Source organism: Ovis canadensis, chromosome 24 (assembly GCF_042477335.2).
Source record: "Ovis canadensis isolate MfBH-ARS-UI-01 breed Bighorn chromosome 24, ARS-UI_OviCan_v2, whole genome shotgun sequence".
NCBI lineage: Eukaryota > Metazoa > Chordata > Mammalia > Artiodactyla > Bovidae > Ovis > Ovis canadensis.
This window is the reverse complement of record NC_091268.1, coordinates 56,868,766-56,887,450: the sequence shown is the minus strand read 5'-3', so window position 1 is coordinate 56,887,450 and position 18,685 is coordinate 56,868,766. Positions and strand designations below refer to the sequence as shown.

The following is an 18,685-nucleotide window of genomic DNA, read 5'->3' as shown; positions in this document are numbered from 1 at the left end:
TGAGCCACGGCCCCCAGGGGCCTGTTTTTATTGAAAACACAGCCGGGGGAGGCACGACGGACCCCAGCCCAGCCGTCAGCGAACGCAGGCAGGTGGCCAGGCAGACGCAGGGGCGGGATCATCAGATGGAGGAGGCCACGCCCCCACGCGGATGGGCCCCAGCTGACAGGAGAGGCCAGCTCTGAGCTCTAGGATAGTCCTGGTAGAAAGACAAGACGTCTCCCGCAAAAAGCACCTTCCGTGGGAGCCTGCGGGCCACCAGGAGGCCAGGTCATTTCAGAATGACCTTGTTCTACCATGGAGGGGTGACTCGTCATCCCCTCTAAAGAGTCCCTGGTCGAGGAGTCAGGAGAGAGGGCCCTTGCCCTCGCTGGGGTCCACCAGGCCCAGGTGCCGCCAAGCCACCCGCTAGGAGAGCAGCTGCAGCACCTGCCGGGCGCGCTGGGTGCCCCCGGGCGGCAGGGCGCCGGCGCCCGCCTCGTCCAGTTCCCGCATCAGCGCCTCCGCCTTCTGCACCGTCAGCTCGCGGGCGCGGCCCCTGAGGCCCTCCAGGTAGGCCAGCAGGGCGGGGAAGTGCTTGTCAGGGACCTGGAAGGGGCGGGAAGGTCGTCAGGGCGGAGCGTGGAGACACCGGGTGTCCAGGGCTCACCCCGACGAGCTGCTCCCAGACGGCGCCCCCGTTCCCCGCACAGGCTCTCCTTACGCTCCAGGGGCTGGCAGACGTCGGCCCTCCTGAAACACTAACTGTTGGCAGATCGTTTTTTAAAGAGAGAACTCTCTTGGGACAGAGAATCCAGGAAAAAGTTGACAGCGTTCTGGGGCGGAGACGGATGAGGGTGCCGGGTCCCAGGAAGAGGAAGCGAGACCCGGGAGGCCTGCTCAGCCCCTCCCGACCCCCAGCCTGGCCGGGGCTGGCTGCGCGGCCCTTCTAGCAGCAGCAGCAAGGGCGGGGCTGAAACGGGGGCTGGGGTCCACCTGAGAAGCGGCGGGTGTCCCGCGCGCCGAGTGGGGAGGGGCGCGGAGAAGGGGCGTGTGTTGCCGGCCTCTGCGCCCCGCGTGCTGCCCGCCGCGCAGGGCCTCCCCCTTCCACCCCGCCCCGCGCACGCAGAGGCGGCCCTCGACGTCCCCACCGGTGGAGCCCTCATAACTGGGATGACTCTGATGCTCGTCACGGTGGATATGACGGCCCCGAAGAAACGGATTACAGCCCGTCCAGGGAAACGGGCGAGTCTAGGCTGACGCGGAACTCGCAGCCCACGGCGGGGCGGGGCAGCGGCGGCAGGACACAGGCCCCGGGCAGGGTCACTGAGGGGCAGGGAGCGCAGCTCAAAGCAGCCCCCAGACAGGTGCCCGTCACTGAAGGAGTCAGGAGAGACGCTACAGGAACAAGCCCGCCAGCCACCCCCCCCGCCCCGGGTCACACGACTGATAACGTCAAGCCACCGCGGACCGGCCACGCCGGGCACACAAGTGCCACGCAGCTGCCCTCTGTGAGCACGCGGGGCCGGGCGGGTCAGGTCAGGTCAGAGGGCAGGTCCCGGGCGAGCGCGGTTCTGCAGAGACGGCGGGACCGAGGCCTGGTGCATGCCCCATCATCGGAGACGCGCACCGCCGGGTCTGCCGGCAGCCCCCGGTCTCAGCGGAGGAGCCGTGGCGCGGCAGAGGGGGCAGGACCTCCAAGCACACGGACCGTGGCCTTCCTGGAGCGGCAGCCACTTCCCGCGCTGGGAGCCGGGAGCCCCATGGCTGAGTCTGACCGCTGGGCAAAGCCGGCAGGGCTTCTGTCCCCAGCCCCCAGGGGTCCCTCCCTCTGAGCCCAGTTTCGTCTCTGTTAGGCGGAGGGCTCAGCGCGGTTCCCCCACGTGGCCTGCCTGAGCGTCATGATTCCTTGTCCTTCTAACACAGACAGGCCCTGGGAGGGGGAGGACTTCCGCATTCCTGGAGGAATTCCGAGTCCAGTGTGGCCCAAGCAGGCGCTGCCGGCCAGCCCTTCCCTTCCATCCCGGCGAGACCGGACCGCCCGCTGGGCCCCGGGGTGTGCACAGGCCTCCCCACCCCCAGGGGAGGAGCCACACCTGATCGCGGTCATACATGTGAGACAGCAGCCAGGTCTGCCTCGTCTTCTGGAACCTCCAGTCCTCGTGCTTCTGGGCCCAGCTGGGGAGCAAGGACAGGGCGGCTCAGGTGCCGAAGGGGAGACGCCAGCGGCCTCTCCCTGATGAGGGCCAGGGCGTCCGCAGAGGATCCTGCCAGGGAGGGCGGCCGGGGTGGGGGAGTCTCAGGGCATCCGCCAGGTTTCTGCTCGCCTGCTGGGGGCCCTCGGCCAGGATGTCAGGCCCAGGGGGGCACGAGGCCACTTTCTTTCAGCTCTTCGTGGCCACTGGTTTATGATTCTAATGGGATATACCCTGAATTTCACAAACCCTGTCCTTCCAGAAATACGGATGAGGCAGGGTCACCCGGATTACCAGGGGCGCAGGCACAGCCTTCCTGCCCTGGAGGATGGGGAAGGGGAGGCAGGGAGCAGCCAGGACCCCCCGACCTCGAGGGCCACGTGGGGGTCCCCGTGGCCTTGGATATGCCTGCCCCCGGGTGACCAGGACACTGGGCAGAGCCCAGGTGAGGCCCCAACGCTGGGACGGAGGCCCCGAGGGGGACGGAGGTCTGGGGCGCGGCTTTGGGGCCCCACCGGCCCTATCCCCTCACTGCTGGCATGGACGGGCAGGGCATCTGCCCAAAGCAATGCCTCCTCCTGACGGCCAACTCAGCGCCTGTGCGGTCAACAGGGCCCCAGAGGTGGTTCTGGGGTCTGGGGGCGTTGAGCTGGCTGCGGATGCCCTGCCCTCGGGGGGCAGTGGGCACTGAACTGGGGCCTCGGGAGTGTGGGGCCCCACAGAAGCCCAAAGGTGGCTCGCAGACGCACCAGGACCACCTGCCCGGGGCCCTGGTGGGGGAGGGCCTGCAGCTGGAGGACCTGTGTGATTACAGTGAGGTCAGAGGTCAGCACGGAGGGAGCACTGGCCCTTGGGTGTGTGTGGGGGGGTGGCAGGGGACGGGGGACAGAAAAGGCTGAGTCCGACCCCCAGGAGGATGCTCTTTCTTCCCAAACGAGGAGAGGCCGGTTCAGGTGCCGCCCACGGGGCAGGGCCCAGGAGTGAGGAGTCTCCCGAGACTACAGATCACAGGAAGCTGGTCCTCCAGGGATCAAGGGTGGGTCCACCGCGCCTCCCTGGGACCACCGTCTTCAGAGCTGCCCCCTAGTGCCAGCGGGCCGCTGCTGCAGGGGGAAGCGCCCGGATGGGACCAGGTGTAAAGGAGGGGCCCGGTCCCAATGGCACCCCCCACCTCGCAGAGAACCACCCAGGCCCAGGGAAGGCTGCTCCGCCAGGTGGCTCCTGCCCCCTGGGTTCCACACGGTCAAGGGTGGTCACTGCAGGGTAAGGACTTCCTGTGAGGACAGGGTGGCCGAAGGTGGACTTCCTGCAGGCAGGGGGCAGGCCTCAGTGGGGAGCATGCCCCCGCCCCTCGAGGAACTCCGGCAGGGCCGAGGCCCCCCAGCCCGCGCCCATGTCGTCCTGCTCATGGCCTGCGCCCCCGCTTTGTGCCAGGCTCCAATGGGCTGGGGGGAAGGCACGCCCCAATCTGTCCAACAGGGGCCTGTGGGCCTTGCCCAGGCCCGGGGCGGGGTCCCCAGCCTCTAGCATTTCCCCAAGAGAGGGGAGAGGGGAGGGGAGGGGAGGGGAGTTGAGTGGAATAGCTGCCCTGCAGCTGACTCCCGGGGGGTCAGCCCTGTTTAGGGATCAGGAGAATTCTGCCCTATACCAAGCCCCAGGGAGCCTGGGCAAAGCAGCTCCTTCCAAGAAGGCTCCAGAATCCCACCGTCTCCACAGCGCCCTTCCTGGCCGATCTCTGGGTTCACTCTGCACACATGTGCAGGCCTGTCTGCCCTCCCAGACCACCCCAAGGGACCCCCCAGCAGCCCTGCTCCTGAACTGGCTCCAGGCCACCAACCCCAGTTCCTGGCTGGGTGTCCAGGATCCCAGGAAAGAACAGTTCCTGGAGAGAAGCCTGCAGTGCACGTGACTGTGGGGGCAGTAACGATGCTGAGGATGGGGGCCCCGGAGGACAGGGCTGGCTAACGGGTGACGGGGTGGGGGGGTTGACGGGGGGGGGTGATGGAGGTGGTGATGGGGTGACGGGGCTGGGGGTGATGAGGTGGTAATGGGGTGACAGGGTGGGGGTGCAGGTGGTGATGGGGTGACAGGGGTGGGGGTGACGGAGGTGGGGGTGATGGGGTGACGGGGGTGATGATGGGGTGACGGGGGGTGATGGGGTGACGGGGGGTGATGGGGTGACGGCTGACGGTGGCGCTGAGACGCCACCTCTATCACGTGCCCATGAGCCTTTCAAGGAAACTCTGAGACCGCCATCTCGTCCGGTGCCCGCCTGACCCTCGTTTTCTTGAGATGCAGGCCCAGCGCCGCTCACCTGCGCAAGTACTGCAGGGCCAGCGCGGCCCCGGAGCGCCTGACTGCCGGGCTTGGGGCCGCAGCGACGCCCGCCTCCCGCAGCCGCCTCCGCGCTTCCTTCTTCCGCTCCTTCTTCCGCTTCCTTTCCAGGACCCTCTGCTCCTCCGGGGACAGGGACGCGGATGCAGACCCCTGGAAGCACAGGGACCCCCGTGAGGGCGTCGGGAGGGGGCAGCACAGGATCTGGGACCCCTGGGGCCCCTCTGCCCCGGACCTGGGGGAGCTGCACTCGCCTGCAAGGACCCCCACCCCCACCCCACCCCCAGGCCTGAGGGCAGCAGGAGGGATGCGGGCGCTAGGGCTGTGATGCAACCCGCCCCGCTCCGCCCCGCCCCGCCCCGCCGGACCTCCCCGGACCTCCCCGGAACAGGCGACTTCAGTGGGGTGCAGGCCCGGAGCCCTGGGCGCTGCCCCCGCACCCCAGAGTGAGGCACAGTGGGGCCTCTGGCAGGCAGACTCCTCCTAGATGCCAGCCCGTGACACCCTTTCTGCTCCCACGCCACACCCCTCCTTCCGGAATCTTCTAAAACAAGAGAGATGCTCTCCACAGCTGCTCCCGCCTTCTCCTGGAACCAGCTGGGGTTTACCCGCCTGCGTGGAGCTTCAGGGCTGCACCCCAGGACTGCCGGCAGCCCTGCCGTGAGACACGCCGCCCACCCGCGCAGGAGGCGCCTTCCCTGGGGTGGGGGCAGGTTCCAGAACAGCCAGAGGACAGGACAGCAGGGTCCCAACCTGGCTGCCCCGGGTGCGTGCGCACTTTAAGAATCACACCCGTGCCTAAAATACCAACACCAGTCACGGCCAGACTCCTGCTGACAAGGAATAGAATCAGATTTTTTAAACAGCATATTATTTGCTGGAGTTAACACTGGCTCGCACCAGCACGAGCTCCTGCTTCTGAGGACCCTACGCTGCTTCGGCCGTGTCTCGACTCTGTAACCCTATGGCCTGCGTGCGCCAGGCTCCTCTGTCCATGGGGTTCTCTGGGCAAGAGTAATGGAGTAGTTTGCCATGCCCTCCTCCAGGAGATCCTCCCGACCCAGGGACTCACACACGGGCAGGTTGGTTCTTCACCACCAGTGCTGCCTGGGAAGCACTCACCACCAACCCTCTGGCTTCCCTCTGTCCCCAGCGGTCGACCCTCTTACGCCCCGCCCCCCCCGCCGGCCCCTGCCTCCCCTCTGGCTTCCCTCTGTCCCCGGGGGTCGGCCCTCTTACGCCCCGCCCCGCCCGCCCGCCCGCCCCTGCCTCCCCTCTGGCTTCCCTCTGTCCCCGGGGGTCGGCCCTCTTACGCCCCGCCCCCGCCCCCTCTCTGTAGCCACCACCCTATTCTCTGCATCCTCCTGTTTGCCTGCTTGTGTCGCAGATTCCACGTGTGTGAAATCACATTTATTCCAGCACGACGCACTCCAGGCCCATCCATGCTGTCACAGGTCCAAAGTGCAGCGGGCTGGGGTCTAGGAGATGCCCTGCGGCTCACGGAGCAGCCCACGCTGAAGGACGCAGGGAGCCCGGCCCCTCTGAGCCACGTAGGGAGCATCGAACTGGCCACTCAGCCCCAAGTCCCGGGGAAGGGTCAACACCGACCCCCGAGGGAGGCTGGCAGATCAAGCAGGTCAGGGAAGGGGCAGGAGGTCTCCTAGGACATGGGGGCCCCGGCCACCCATCTGATCTCATGGGGTGCTGGCTGCTGCCCCCAGGCCACAGGAGACGCCCTCATCAGAGACCTGGTGAGTGGAGCTGGGTGCCCGGCCCCACGGGCTCGTGGGGGGCCCGCGGCCCCGTAGAGGGGCGCAGGAAGGAGGCTGGCAGGGGCCTGGCCCGCTGCAGAAGGGCAGCAGCAGTGAGAGCCAGAGTGCCCTGGGAGGGCGGGGCACGGGCCCAGGCACCCCGGGGGGCGGGGCAGCGGGCGGGGCCTGAAGGGTCCACCCGCTCCTGCACGGTTCACAGGGAGGGCGGGCGTCCTGCCCACACTCAGGGGGCCCCCCGGTTACCAACACACCGGCTTCTCCCAGCCATTCTCCCCTTCCCTCGCCTCGGGGAGCAGAGTCTCCCACCACAAGGAGGCCGGCGGGCGCAGCACAGACCCAGGAGGGCAGGGCAGTCTGCGAGCTGGGTCAGTGTCCCTCCTCTGGAGCCCTCCTGCACCGATCCCTCGATCCCTCGCCGCGCTCAGGTGAGGCTTTCCGGAGTTCCGTGTGCGTGTGGAGATAGCCAGTCAGTGTAGCCCCTGGGGCATCTCAGGTCCCACTGTGTCGGGTGCCTGGACCACCTCAGCCTCCCAGACCACACACACGGGTTCCCACTGGAGCCTGGACCCTGTCAGCTCCCGCCCAAGGGGCTGATGCTTGGGAATCGGGGGTGGGGGAGTCTGCCTCTCCACCCGGAGGGTCCCGGGTCTGGGGAGGGGCCAAGCAAGGGTCAGCTGGGACGGCCAGAGCGGGGTTGTGCTGGGGGCCCTCGCCATCTCGTGCTGACCGGTTACACCAGGGCTTCGGGTTGGCGTGGGCCTGGCGGGCTCTCCTCCCTTAGACCCTCGGAGCCCACCTCTGGTCTCAATGTCCCCCCAGGCCTCACTGCAGGGCTGCAGCCCCACTGGGGGTGGTGAGATCTCTGCAGCAACTCTCAGGAGCTGGGGGGCCCTGGGGTGGGCTGACCTGGAGGAGGGAGGGCAGTGCCCATCACCCACATGGGCCCCAGAAGCCTCCTGCTGTAAAGAGCATCCACCACAGCCTAGGGGTCCAGCCCCCTGCCCCCCCATCACCTGCAGGTGCCTGAATGGGGCTGAGCCAGCAGGATGTGCCCCCCTGCGTGGGATTCCGGGGGGAAAGGGGCTGCTCCTGGCTGACCAGATACATACAGGCAGGGGAGGCTGGGGTGGGGGCCGGCCAGCTGCAGGGCAGCACCCCCACCCACCAGCCCATAACCCACATGCTGTCTGGGTGAAACCTTTCAACCAACCCCACACAATCAGCAGACTAGAAAGGTGTGTGTTCAGTCCCTGTCAGTGGCATAGGAGCCTGAACCAGGTCTGAGCAGGCTGGGGTCACAGTCCCAGTGGCCCTGGCGTGCGTGTCTGTGTGTGTGTGTGGGCGGCGGAGCCCAGTCCTCTGCCCAGCTGTCTGCCCACAGGCTGGGCGGCCCCCGAAGGGCACAGCTCTCTCCCGAACTGCCCAGCGCCCACAGTGCTCGTTGTCCAACCACCACCGAGGCCCAGAGCCCTGCCCCCTCTCGCAGAGCTCAGGGCTGCAGGCCAGGGGCCTCCCCAGGCCACCGGCCCGCTCTTCCTTCCGGCCTGAAGCCCCGCCCCTGCCTCAGCCCCGAGGGGACACTGCTCCGCTGTGAGAACTGAACTTTCACCAGAATCGCTACTGCAGTTATTAAGACTCAAAAGGGTAACTCGTGATGCGGAGGAGTAAACAGTCACCCATCCATGTCCTCGCCTGGGAAGTCCTGTGGACAGAGGAGCTTGGGGGGCCGCAGGCCGCGGAGTCTCACTGAGTCGGACGTGACTGAGCAGCCGCGCACTATTCACAGTAGCCAATTACCGTTTCCTTTTCCGAAAATAAAGAACAAAAGAGAGTGTTTCCTACGGTACTTTAATAAAACTTTATATTTTGAAATTAACTAGATGTAACCTGGACAGCAACATACAGAGGCCACGAGCCCTCCACCCAGCCTCCCTACACACTCACAAAACACAGGAGACAGAGATGTTTCAGTTGCCCCTAAAAACAAACTGCAGGCACAAACCGCTGGGCTCTTCAGGGGCTCGTGGCCCCAGTGCACGCCGCCGAGTGGCCTTTGCTGATTCAGGAAGTGCTGTTTGCCCTCTTTTATTTGCAGTGTCCTGGTTAAAACAATTCCAAACAACTTTAGGAAGCACAGGACGCAGGGGGCTGTGAGCAACCTCGGCAGGGACGCGGGGCTGCCGTGGGTCCTGGCCCTGCAGAGGCGCTGGTGCTGGCGGGAAGCAGACGCGGGCTCTGGCCTCGAGGAGCGCACGGCCGGACCAAGTGAGCTCCTGGAGGACAGGGACAGCGGCTGCCCCGGCTGGGCGGCCCTCGGAGCTGGGCCCTCCATCCAGACGCTGCAGGGCCTTCAGATGAGGGAACCAGACCAGATCACAGCACACAGCCTCCTTGCGTCATCAACCCCCCCAGGGCAGAAACACGAGAGGACACGCTGAGATCTCCCTGCACACCCCCCCCCCACCCCCACCTCCTGGGCCACTCTCATCAGCTGGCAACAGGTACAGTGGAAGGAAACGCTAAAGTCCAGTCAGCCCCTGAACTGGTGAGACGGAGTCCGTACTTGACCCCAACCAGGCCCAGCCCAAGTCTCCCGCTTGTAGGCCCCCGGGCTGCACCGGGCTGCACGGGCACCTCGTAGAAGGGCGTCCCCTTCCCAAGCCCACCTCTGCCCTTCCAGCCTCTTCTGCGCAGGGCTTGGGCAGTAAGACGCACACATCAGACCCTGTTTACACACACGAATCCTGCGTGAGACCGGCTGCTCAGTTACAGAGCAAGAGGAGAGTTTCAGGTATTATCGGGGGTCTCACCATAGCCATGGGCTGATGGCCCACCCAGACAAGCCAGGGCTCTGGGGAGGGTCTTTCACAGTCATTTTTTCAAACCCTGCGGCCTAAGCTGCAAGCAGGACCTGCTCTCCACCTGGGTGGGAGACACTGGCCCTCTTCAGAGAGCAGCTCCGGAATCAAGGCTCTGAGCCGGAAGGCAGGCTCAGCGGGCTGGGGATGCCAGGGATCACAGACTTAACTTTCATCCCGCTTCTCTTGTGACCCAAGAATTAAAATGAACGTTTATCTCCATGTGCACGGGAAAAGCCAGAAGACATAGGACACACAGATCAGGGTGCCGAAGCCAGGGAGCCGGTGACCAGCCGGCCAAGTCCTTTCAAGGGCCCCAAAGCTTCAGCCTGTATGACCTGGGGGCAGACCTCACAAGGCTGTGCTGGGACCACCTTCTGGTTTCCTCTGGCCAGGAGTGGGGTGGTGGTGGTGTCCCAGCCAGGACAGACTGTGAGCCCCCGCCCGTGTCCAAGGGGAGGCCTGGTGTGAACACCCTGAGACAGAAACCCTGTTTATAAAGATCAGATTCGATTCTGGGAACAGAAAACCCTGAGATGCTGCAAATGATACTTCACTCGCTCTTCCTTTCCAAAGGCCGTCCACCTGCTCCTGCCCGTGAATGGACAAGGGAGCAAAGCCAGGCTAGAGCTTTGGGGGCGGGCTGGGAGGCAGGACCCCCGATCCCAGGGAAGGGCTGTGGGAGCCCTCGGCGACCTGTGGTCACAGGAGAGCCAAGTGCAGCAAAAATGCAAACAAGACCCCTCCCCCACCAGCCAGCCAGCGGGGGCAGTAAGCATCATGCCGGCTGGCAGGCACACAGGCGGCCAGCACCACCCCGCGAGGCCCAGGGCCTGGACTTGGGGAACCTGCTGCACCCAGCATCTGCCACCCAGGGCGCTGTGTGCAGGCCCACATGGTCCCCAGAGATACCGAGGTCTCAGATGAGATCTCAGAACACACGGCAGAGGGGCCGCGAGCACACAGCACGCGGCATCGGGAAGACTTCCAGCCCTCCAAGGCAGGAAGTCGGGGGGCAACTCTGCTTCCAGAGGCCACCAGCTGCCCAATGAGCTGGGCCAGTGAGTCCTCTTACCGGGTGTTAAGCGGGGAGCCGCTTGCGTCCACTGACCTACAGGGGAACCTGGCTCCTCACCCAGCCTTCAAGGCCTTTTAAGGACAGGAGGGGCTGCCTGCCCCGCTTCCTCCGCCACAGCCCCTCTCGGCTACAGGGGCCAGGCATCCTCATGAACCCCCAGACCGCATCGCTTCCCAGAATCTCGGCTAGGCTTGTAGGCTGATCTCACCCACATCCAGGGAGCCAACAGGCATCAGCTGTCCTCTCCAAGAGCTTCGATGAGCATGAGGAACACTGGCCCGTGGGCCGTCCTCGGGCTTTAGGAACGAGGGCAGTATTGCACGACCCTCCCTGAAACCCTCACTACTGGGAGGCCCACACAGGCTTGCAGCCCAGCTGCCCTCTGCTCAGTCAACAGCCTCACGTGGGCCATCCCAGCTATCGGAAGGCAAAGGTCACCCGGGCTCCACTGCCAGTGTTCAAAGAAGCCGCTGTGCTCCGCAGGCCACGGCTACGCCCGCCTCCTCCCTAGAGAGCCCGCTGCCCTTTCATCTTTGGAGACGTGAGGCCCGGGAGGGGTTTAGGCTGCATTTTGCGTTTCACCTGGAAACACTGTTCCGGCCGAACAGTCAGCACCGGTGGAGCGGGGCGAAACGTCAGGTATAGGAGCTGCGAGCCTGGAAAACAACTTCCAACACGCAGAAGGCGCCATTCCCAGCGACTCCCGAAAAATCAGCCAAGCTGCTCCTAGTTTGGCAGCCCTGATCTTGCCATTTAAAGGAAAACCAGAGTCATTTTAAGAAATACGTACAAGGCCTCTTCCCCCTTCAGTCGAGGTGGGCCCGGCACCAGCTTTCCCACTCCGACACCGCTTCCCTCAAGCAAAGCCCCACGTTTCTGCACAGGCCTTTCAATCACGTTTTCGCCCCGCGGCGACCCAGCAGGCTCTGGACAGTCCTCCTCAGCGGCTCCCGGGCCCTGGGCCCTTCGGAGAGAAGCCTGCACGACCAGGGCCGAGTGCTGACCCCTCCACCCGGGCCTCTCGGGGGCCCGGCGGCCCTCCGGGCACCAGGCTGACGACTGTTCAGGGAAAAACAACGAAGCACGTTACTACCTCATCCCTTCGTTCGTCGTTAAACGTAATTTCCATAATCACTTCAAAACACGAGGGAACCGCTGGTTGGCTTTTTTTTCTCACTTCCCAAGAATTCTTGAGTGTAACAAAGAATTTTTTAAAAAACTCACAGAGCCAAGTAACGAGTCACTCACACGCAAGGGATTTCGCAAGCCAGGCGGTAAATGCTCCGGCGGGTTCCGCCCCCAGGCCCTGACATTTAACGCTGCGGCGGTGGGCCTCGCGGGGCCACGGAGGCCGCCGGCGACCAAGGCCCGCGTGCGCGGCCGCACGAGGGGGCGGCCCGGCGGGCGCGGTGCAGACGCCGCCTGCCGGCAGAGCGAGAAGGCGCGCGGGGTCCCGGAACTCGCGCGGGGGCAGCGGGCCCTAGGCCTCGGCGGCAGGGGGACGGGCCGGGGCGCAGCTCGGGGCCCGGGCCCGCCCCGCGGCGAGCGCGCCCAGGCCGGCCCCGCGCCCGCGGTCCGCAGGGCGCCGCCCCCGCCCCGCGGGACGAGCCCCCGAGCCCCCCACGGCCCCCTCCCGGCCCGGAGCACTGACCTCCGGATCCCCCGCCGCCAGGAGCAGCCGGCAGCGCGGCGCGCCCGGCCGCCGCAGCCCCCGCGCACTGCGCATGTCAGGCCGGCCGGGCTCGGCTGGAACCAGATCCAGCCGGCTGGGCGGTGACGCAGGCGCGGCGGGGCGCGGGGGCGGGGCTGCCGGCGCGGGGGCGGTGACGCAGGCGCGGGGGCGGTGACGCAAGCGCGGCGGGGCGCGGGGGCGGGGCCGCGGCTGGTCCGCGCCCGCTGCGGGGGTCGAGGGCCACCGGCCCGGAGCGAGGCCAGCGGCCAGGCCCTGCGTGCAGCTGCCCTCAGGGCTCAGGGCTCAGGGGCCCGGACCCCGGGCGGCGCGCAGGGGAGCAGGAAGACCACGCGGTGCCGCCACCTCGCGCGCACGCGCGCCGACCACAGGCTGGGTCCTGCCCGCGGACTGGAGCGCCACTTCAGCCCCCAGCTCCAGGAGGCCTTCTTGCCTCGCCCGCTAACCTCACCCTCGAGCCCTCTATCAGTGTCTCGACCCCCCCACTGTGAGCTGCCCGGGGGTGGGGGCGCGTCTGCCCACCACCGGGACTGACAGAAGGCAGGTGCTCCGGAGAGGCTCGCAGTCGAGACAACGCCGCAGGCCAGCGCTTCTCGTTGCCGCGTGCGCCCTGGAGGCGGCGCTGGGTCCGGGGGCTGCTGGGGGGCCCCCTGGCCTGAGGGCACGCTGGCCCTGGCTGCTGAGGCTGCTGGCAGCCTCTCTTCATACCCCCCGCTGTGCGCGGGCGGGTGTGGGCTTCCCGCTTTGGGCGTAGGTGTCCCAGCTTCCCGGCCCGATAAGGATCTCCCAGCTCCGGAGCCAAGACTTTCTGTGCTCTCCCTCTTGGCCGTTTCCCCGCCACCCAAGGCCGGTCCACGCACAGGCGGGCTCGGTGGTGCTGGTGGGGGCAGGATCACAGAGGACTGGGCCAGAGCTGGGTCGGGGGAGCAGAGCGGAGGACTGGGCTCGCTGCTAGCCCAGCCTCGGTGTTAGGAGGTCTCACCTCTGTGATCCTGTTCACTCCCTGGATGCGTGCATCGGTACTCTCGCCTCACAGAGAAGGAAACAGGCTCGGAAATGTAATCGAGCAGTTTTCACGGTCTGCGATTCCGTGGAATGGACTCCATTTAGGGTCTTCTGCACTTCCTGCGTCAGTCCTCTGACCTGAGAACCGCTGATCTGGTCTCCTCCTCCCACGGTCTTGTCCTGGTGACGCGAATGGGCCGCCGTGGGAGACTGGGACAGAGACGAGGGAAGAGCGGGAAGAGCGGAGAGCTGGCCTGGACTGGGGGAGGACCTGGCTCACTGTGGGGACCGGAACAGATAAAAATGCCTGCTACCTCAGACCAAGCTCCAGTCCCCCAGAACCCCCGTATTATACTCCTACCCACCCCACCCCCTGTGATGGCACTAGGGGGTGGGGCCTTTGGGGGTGATCAGATGGTGAGGGTGGGGGCCTCCTGAAGGGGATGGGTGCCCTCATCAGAGAGACCCAGGGAGCTCCTCCCACCCCCACGCCCACAAGGGGACACGGCGAGATCTGGGACGAGAACCCACCAGACACCAAACCCGCCGGCGCCCTGGTCTCGGACCTCCAGCCTCCCGAAGTGTGAGAGAGAAACCTGCTACTTCTGAGCCACCCAGCCTACGGTATTCTGTGACAGGCTGAACCAAGACACCTGGCTGCAGGGAGGCTGCACTGGAAGGCCATAACGTTACGGAGGAAAATGAGGTGCGGCAGAGGGAGCAGGTTCATCTTCGTTCTGTGATTTAGAGCGGTTGTAGGAGGGCACAGGCCAAGGAAAACAGCCTCCGGGAGGTGACTCTCGAGACTCGGAGGTGAGGGCACCGTGCGCGGCTGTTTGGGGGAGAGGCGGCGCAGGCCAGGGGTGCAGCAAGCCCATATCCTGGCGGGGGCAGCGCACAAGTCAGGATGGCTGGGGGCGTGGGGTGGGGGGACAGAACAGCTCTGCCAAGCTGGAGTTCTAGGAGCGTGAAGGTGCCACCAAACCCCTTCCCCGAGACAGTAAGAGCAAGCTTTAGAAACCAGGGCGCCGGTGCGGTGCGAGAGCACGGGGCTCGTTCTGCGTCATTAAGGGAAGAGTCAATCCGTCTGACACGGACGCCATCAAGGAGGCCATCTGGCTGATCCGATCGCGGCTTCCCGGGCACGCGCCTCACTGCCTCCCAGAACCAAGCCCTGGTGCAGTCCACAGGAAATGCTGCGGGGGGTTGGAACACCCACCGGGACACCCACAAGCTTCCGCAGGCCTGCGCGGAGGCACTTGGCGGGTGGGAACTGTGAGTGTGGGCATGAGGGGAGCCTCAGCCCCCAGTGGGGTAGGGGAGGGGAGCAGAGTCTGCCAGGAGGAAGCAGAGTACTTCCGGAGGCTTCCGTGTGGCTGCCCACTAGCCCCGGCCATCACTAAAGTGACAGGTGATGGCAGGCCTGGCTCCAGAAGCCTGTGTCCAAGCCCAGACGGTTTTCCTGGAATTCTATGAGACACTTAAAGAAACATTAACACCAATTACATAACCTCTTCCAGAAAATAGAAGCAAAGAAACCACTTCCCAATTTGCTCTATGAGGCGAACGTTACCTTGATATCAAATCAGACAAAAATAGTACCCCCAAAAAAGGCAAAGAAAAATATAGATGAAAATCTCATAAATATAAATGCAAAAATCTTATTCGGCAATGTATAAAAAGAATTATACACGGTTAACAAGTGGAGCTTATTTCAGAGATGCAAGGCTGGTTTAATATCCAAGAATCAATCTATAAAGCTAAAGGAGAAATATCACATGATCGTGTCCACTGACACGGAAAAAGCGCTTGACACAATTCGAAACCCACTCACGATATGCGTTCTCAGAAAACCAGCAATAGAGGAGAGCTTCCTCGACTCGGTAAATAACACGCAGACTGGCCCGCTCCCCCAGCAGCCTGGGAACAGGGTGAGGGGACCCGTCCTCACTGGCGCTATCGACACAGCTCTACAAGTCCTAGCCTGTGCAGTAAAGCAAGGAAGTGAAATCAAAGGCACACAGACGGGAAAGGAAGAAACACAACCGTCTGTCTCCCGGCGGGGTGAGGGCCCCAGGCGTCTGAGCATCTTCTCCTCTGCATGTCCTGCCGCTGCAGCGCCGCTCCCGTGCAGACCGCACTGAGCCTCCTTCCCCCTCCTGACTTGCTCTTGCACCTCTGCTGGGACTCAGGTTGCTGGTGCAGGGTGGCTTCCGGGTCACTATTCAAACACGCTTCTCTCCCCCCATTAAACCACACTGTCAGGGGTTTTTTTGTTCACCACTAATAAATATTTATTTAGAAATTTCTAAACCTGCCAGAGTGGCACTTGCCAAGCCTTAGAGGCAACCTTAGGGGCACCATCCTTACCAAGCTGCCAGGGGCCACAACAGGCGCCCGCACCCTTCCCCGTCACCTCCCCCTGCCGCCCACCAAGCATGTACACCCACCCTTCAGACCCTGCCAGAGCACCCGGAGGCACTCTCCCTCTCGGAGGTGTTACCCCTGGGCCCAAGAGCCAGGCTGGCGGCCCTCTGGCCTCCTGGATGATGGCAGGCAGAGCTGCTTGCTTGGGGTTAGGAAAGAGAATGAGGAGGAAGAGGCACCAAGGAGGGCTCCCTGGGAAACCCCGACGTTACCACCGGCCCAAGGACTGAAAGCCAGCACAAGGCCGGGCCGGGGGGAACGGCGCCACACTGCCACGTTGAGTATCAGTTTCCAAGCGTTCACAGCGAATGCACGGAAACACAGCTGACTTTGTATGCTGACCTTGCATCCTGACATCTAGTGTGCAGCTCAGTGACGGCTGGCCGTCCATCCCAGGCAGAAGGAGCAGGGCCAACGCGTGGAGAGCCAGCCTGCACAGATGCCAGGCACCCAGCCTCAGTCCTGAGCCCAGGTTTTCCTGTGCAGGGGAGTCTGCCAGCTTCCCTCCCCCCACCGCCTTCATTTCAACAGGTCCTAGGGGGTAAAAACGAAGACCCCCACCCACTGTCCCCTAAGGCCTCAGTCAGGATCCTGGCACGGGGCGGACTGCCTTCCCCATGGGAAGCTGGGCTCTCTCCAGCGGGGGCCCACCTACCGGGGGAAGGCCCTCTGGACACCCAGACTGGGCACCTAAGAGCTACAGAGGCCCCCTCCGCCACCTGGCCGCCACCAGGTGGTCCAGGGGCTCCTGGGAGGGGCCGCGTCTTCCAGACCTAAGAAGTGCCACAAAGGCCGTGCCAGGGCTGCTGGGCATGCAGGGTGCCCATCAGCCTCAGGCCAGACAGAGCGCCGGGGCCAGGCGCCGCTGCTGACTCCCGGGTGCCCCCAGAGCCTCGGCTCAGCGCCTGCCTCGGGCCAGCCAGCGGCTCCCAGGGGCCGGGCCTGGTCAGTGCACTGACCTGTCAGAGCTGCTCGTCTCCCCCACCAGGCCTTCCCCACGGCTGGCGACCCACTGCCACAGGACGGCGCTGGGGAGAGAAGCAGGTTACTGTAATGGCCACAGGGCCAAGGGGAGGGCGGGGGCCTCAGGGTTCTGCAAGCGGCTGTGAGAGAGGGAGGGGGAACTGGTCCCCTAGCTGGGGGACAGGCGCAGCATGGGCCCACCCTCAGCACTTCCTGTGCTAGGAATGGGGAGGTCTGCTTCCAGGGAGGACAGAAGAGGTGCCGGCAGAGGCCGAATGGGACTGGACGTGGGTGGGGGTGGGGGCGGCAGGTTGTGCAGACTAAGGGCAGTGAGGCAGCTGCGCCGACAGGCGGATGACCCAGGACGGCCAGACTTCCTGGGCCCAGCCATTCACTCACGTTTACCCCCAGCCCCTCCAGGCCCCACCCCACCCCCCGCCCCCCGGCTTCCTCATCGACGTCGACCACAAAGACCCGGGCCTGAGCAGCAAGACGCTGCAGCGACAGAGCCACAGGGGCGGCAAAGCACACGACCTCTCCGTGAGCCACACCCAGAGCCAACCAGTGAGCCTACACACCCCTTGCCCTGACTCACACGTCACGGAGAACCACACTCCCATCGGCGTGTCATTTCCCAAAAGGTGCGTCTTCAGAAGGAAGACCCTTCTGCCTCGACAGAGAGGGTGGCCCCAGCAGCAGGTGGCCCTCAAGCCCCTGACCAGCGGCCCGGAGCCCCCGGCGTGCAGCCCCCTGCGGTCACTGCTGCTGCAGGACAAGCGGGAGGGCCGGCCACGCCTCCAGCCTGGCGAGCAGCCTCGCGTCCCACAGCAGAGCGCCGGGCTGCAGTCTCCCTTCGTCCACAGTGTGGCGCAGACTCAGGCCACCAGCCTTGTAAGGCCTGGGGCCTGGAAACACAGGACAGCTCCTCAGGGGCGTCACCAGAAACAGTGGGGAGGCCGACTCCACGTGGTTCTCAGAAGTCAACCCCAGAAACGCAGCTGGAAGCCCCGGAAGCAGGACCAGCTTCCCACAGCTCCGCCCCCAGGATGGTGCAGCGGCCCAGGCCCAGGCGTTGGCCTGAGCCCCGGGAGCAGAAGGCAGCAGGCCACAGAGCTGAAGCCTCACGGAGCACACTTACATTCCCCAGCTATAGAACGCTGATCTGAGCCTGGCTGGAGGGTGGGTCCACTCTGAAGATCTCTGACACGCTCAAGCTCTGCCATTTCCCCTGGCCAGGAGCCTGCGTGGTGGAGGAAGTCTTTCTCTGCAGCTAAGGCAGTGGGGCGACCCAAGGCTTAGAGGCCCTGCTTTACCCAGTCAGGATCGCAGCCCTGCCAGGTGCAGGGCACCCCGGCATCCTAGGGTCTCTGGCTTGGAATTCTGGGCTCCAAGGCTTTTCAGAAAAGGAGGTAACAACACTCCTTAATCACATTGCTAGAATGATCCAAAGGCCTAAGAAAGCAAAGACCACCTGCTGTGTGACATTGGGCACCTGCCTAAGTTCTGAGCCTCAGTACGATTTAAAAGGAGGAGGGTACTGTCCTCCATCGATCGTAAGACGTGGCTCCTCACTTTAACAACTCTAAGATCAGCAGGCTGCTTACACGCACAGCATCAGACTGTCTCCTTGCAACGGCCCATAAAGCTCTGGTATTTGCAGCACTGACGGAGTTGCAGACTTGATGAAACGAGGCTTATACACCTTGAAAGGCTGCTCTGAGGGCGCAGAACAGAAACCTGCGCGGAGCCTGTCCCCCTTCACTGCCGGGCGTTAGTGCCGGCTGACCACGCCCAGGTCTTCCCCACGGCTGGCGACCCACTGCCACAGGACGGCGCTGGGGTGAGAAGCAGGTTAATGGAACGACCACAGGGCCAAGGGGAAGGGTGGGGGCCCAGGGTTCTGCAAGCGGCTGTGAGAGAGGGAGGGGGATCTGGTTCCCTAGCTGACCCCCAGCTTCCCTCTCTGACCCGTGTTCAGGAAGCTGTCCTGTGAAGCAGGGTAGTCTGAGGAGGGGCCCTGAGCCCGGCAGGCAGGACCCTGCCACCACCCAGGGCCAGCCTCGGCCGCGATGCTCATTTCCCTGCTCCACCAGCCCCTGGTCCCGCAGCGAACCTGCCTTAGCGCTGCAACCCGCACGCCTGGGCTCTCGGAAGCCAATGCTCTTACCGCCGGAGCCAGAGCGCGTTGCTAGGAGCACTGTTGCAGCACAAGCCTTATAGCAGAGGAAACGACCTTGTTCTTGTCGCTTTTCCAACACCTACTTAGAGCAGCGGCTACGGAATTAATTAGGCTGCAAACAGTGCACTATCTCTTTAAATGGCTTTCCTGCGGCCAGTTGTTTACGAAGAAATTCCTCAAGCCAGGAAGTGAGGGGTGAGCGGGG

At 64.6% G+C, this 18,685-nt stretch overlaps 1 protein-coding gene and 1 long non-coding RNA gene across 26 annotated transcripts in view; both read right to left on the bottom strand.

Annotated features, from left to right (window-relative positions):
* Nucleotides 1–18,685, bottom strand: part of CHLSN (cholesin) — a 64,781-nt gene continuing 46,096 nt past the window's right edge. For 7 of the 25 annotated variants that reach the window (XM_069569681.1, XM_069569695.1, XM_069569683.1 and 4 more), the window contains 3 exons: nt 4,489–4,661; nt 2,076–2,157; nt 1–588 (listed from right to left, as the gene is read on the bottom strand). In XM_069569681.1, coding sequence (XP_069425782.1) covers nt 409–588; nt 2,076–2,157; nt 4,489–4,661 — 435 coding nt within the window. In that variant the 3' untranslated portion in view covers nt 1–408. Of the gene's footprint in view, nt 589–2,075; nt 3,278–4,488; nt 4,662–4,886; nt 5,664–7,956; nt 8,084–8,224; nt 8,380–11,309; nt 11,808–11,867; nt 11,986–12,888; nt 14,038–16,896; nt 17,466–18,685 lie in introns of those variants that run through there. The other 18 variants (XM_069569685.1, XM_069569703.1, XM_069569686.1 and 15 more) reach the window with 16 other exon arrangements.
* LOC138428800 (uncharacterized) lies at nt 14,621–18,620 on the bottom strand. Its single transcript, XR_011252581.1, has 3 exons — nt 18,469–18,620; nt 16,298–16,366; nt 14,621–15,769 (listed from the first exon to the last, which is right to left on the bottom strand). It is a non-coding gene; the product is annotated as an uncharacterized lncRNA (long non-coding RNA).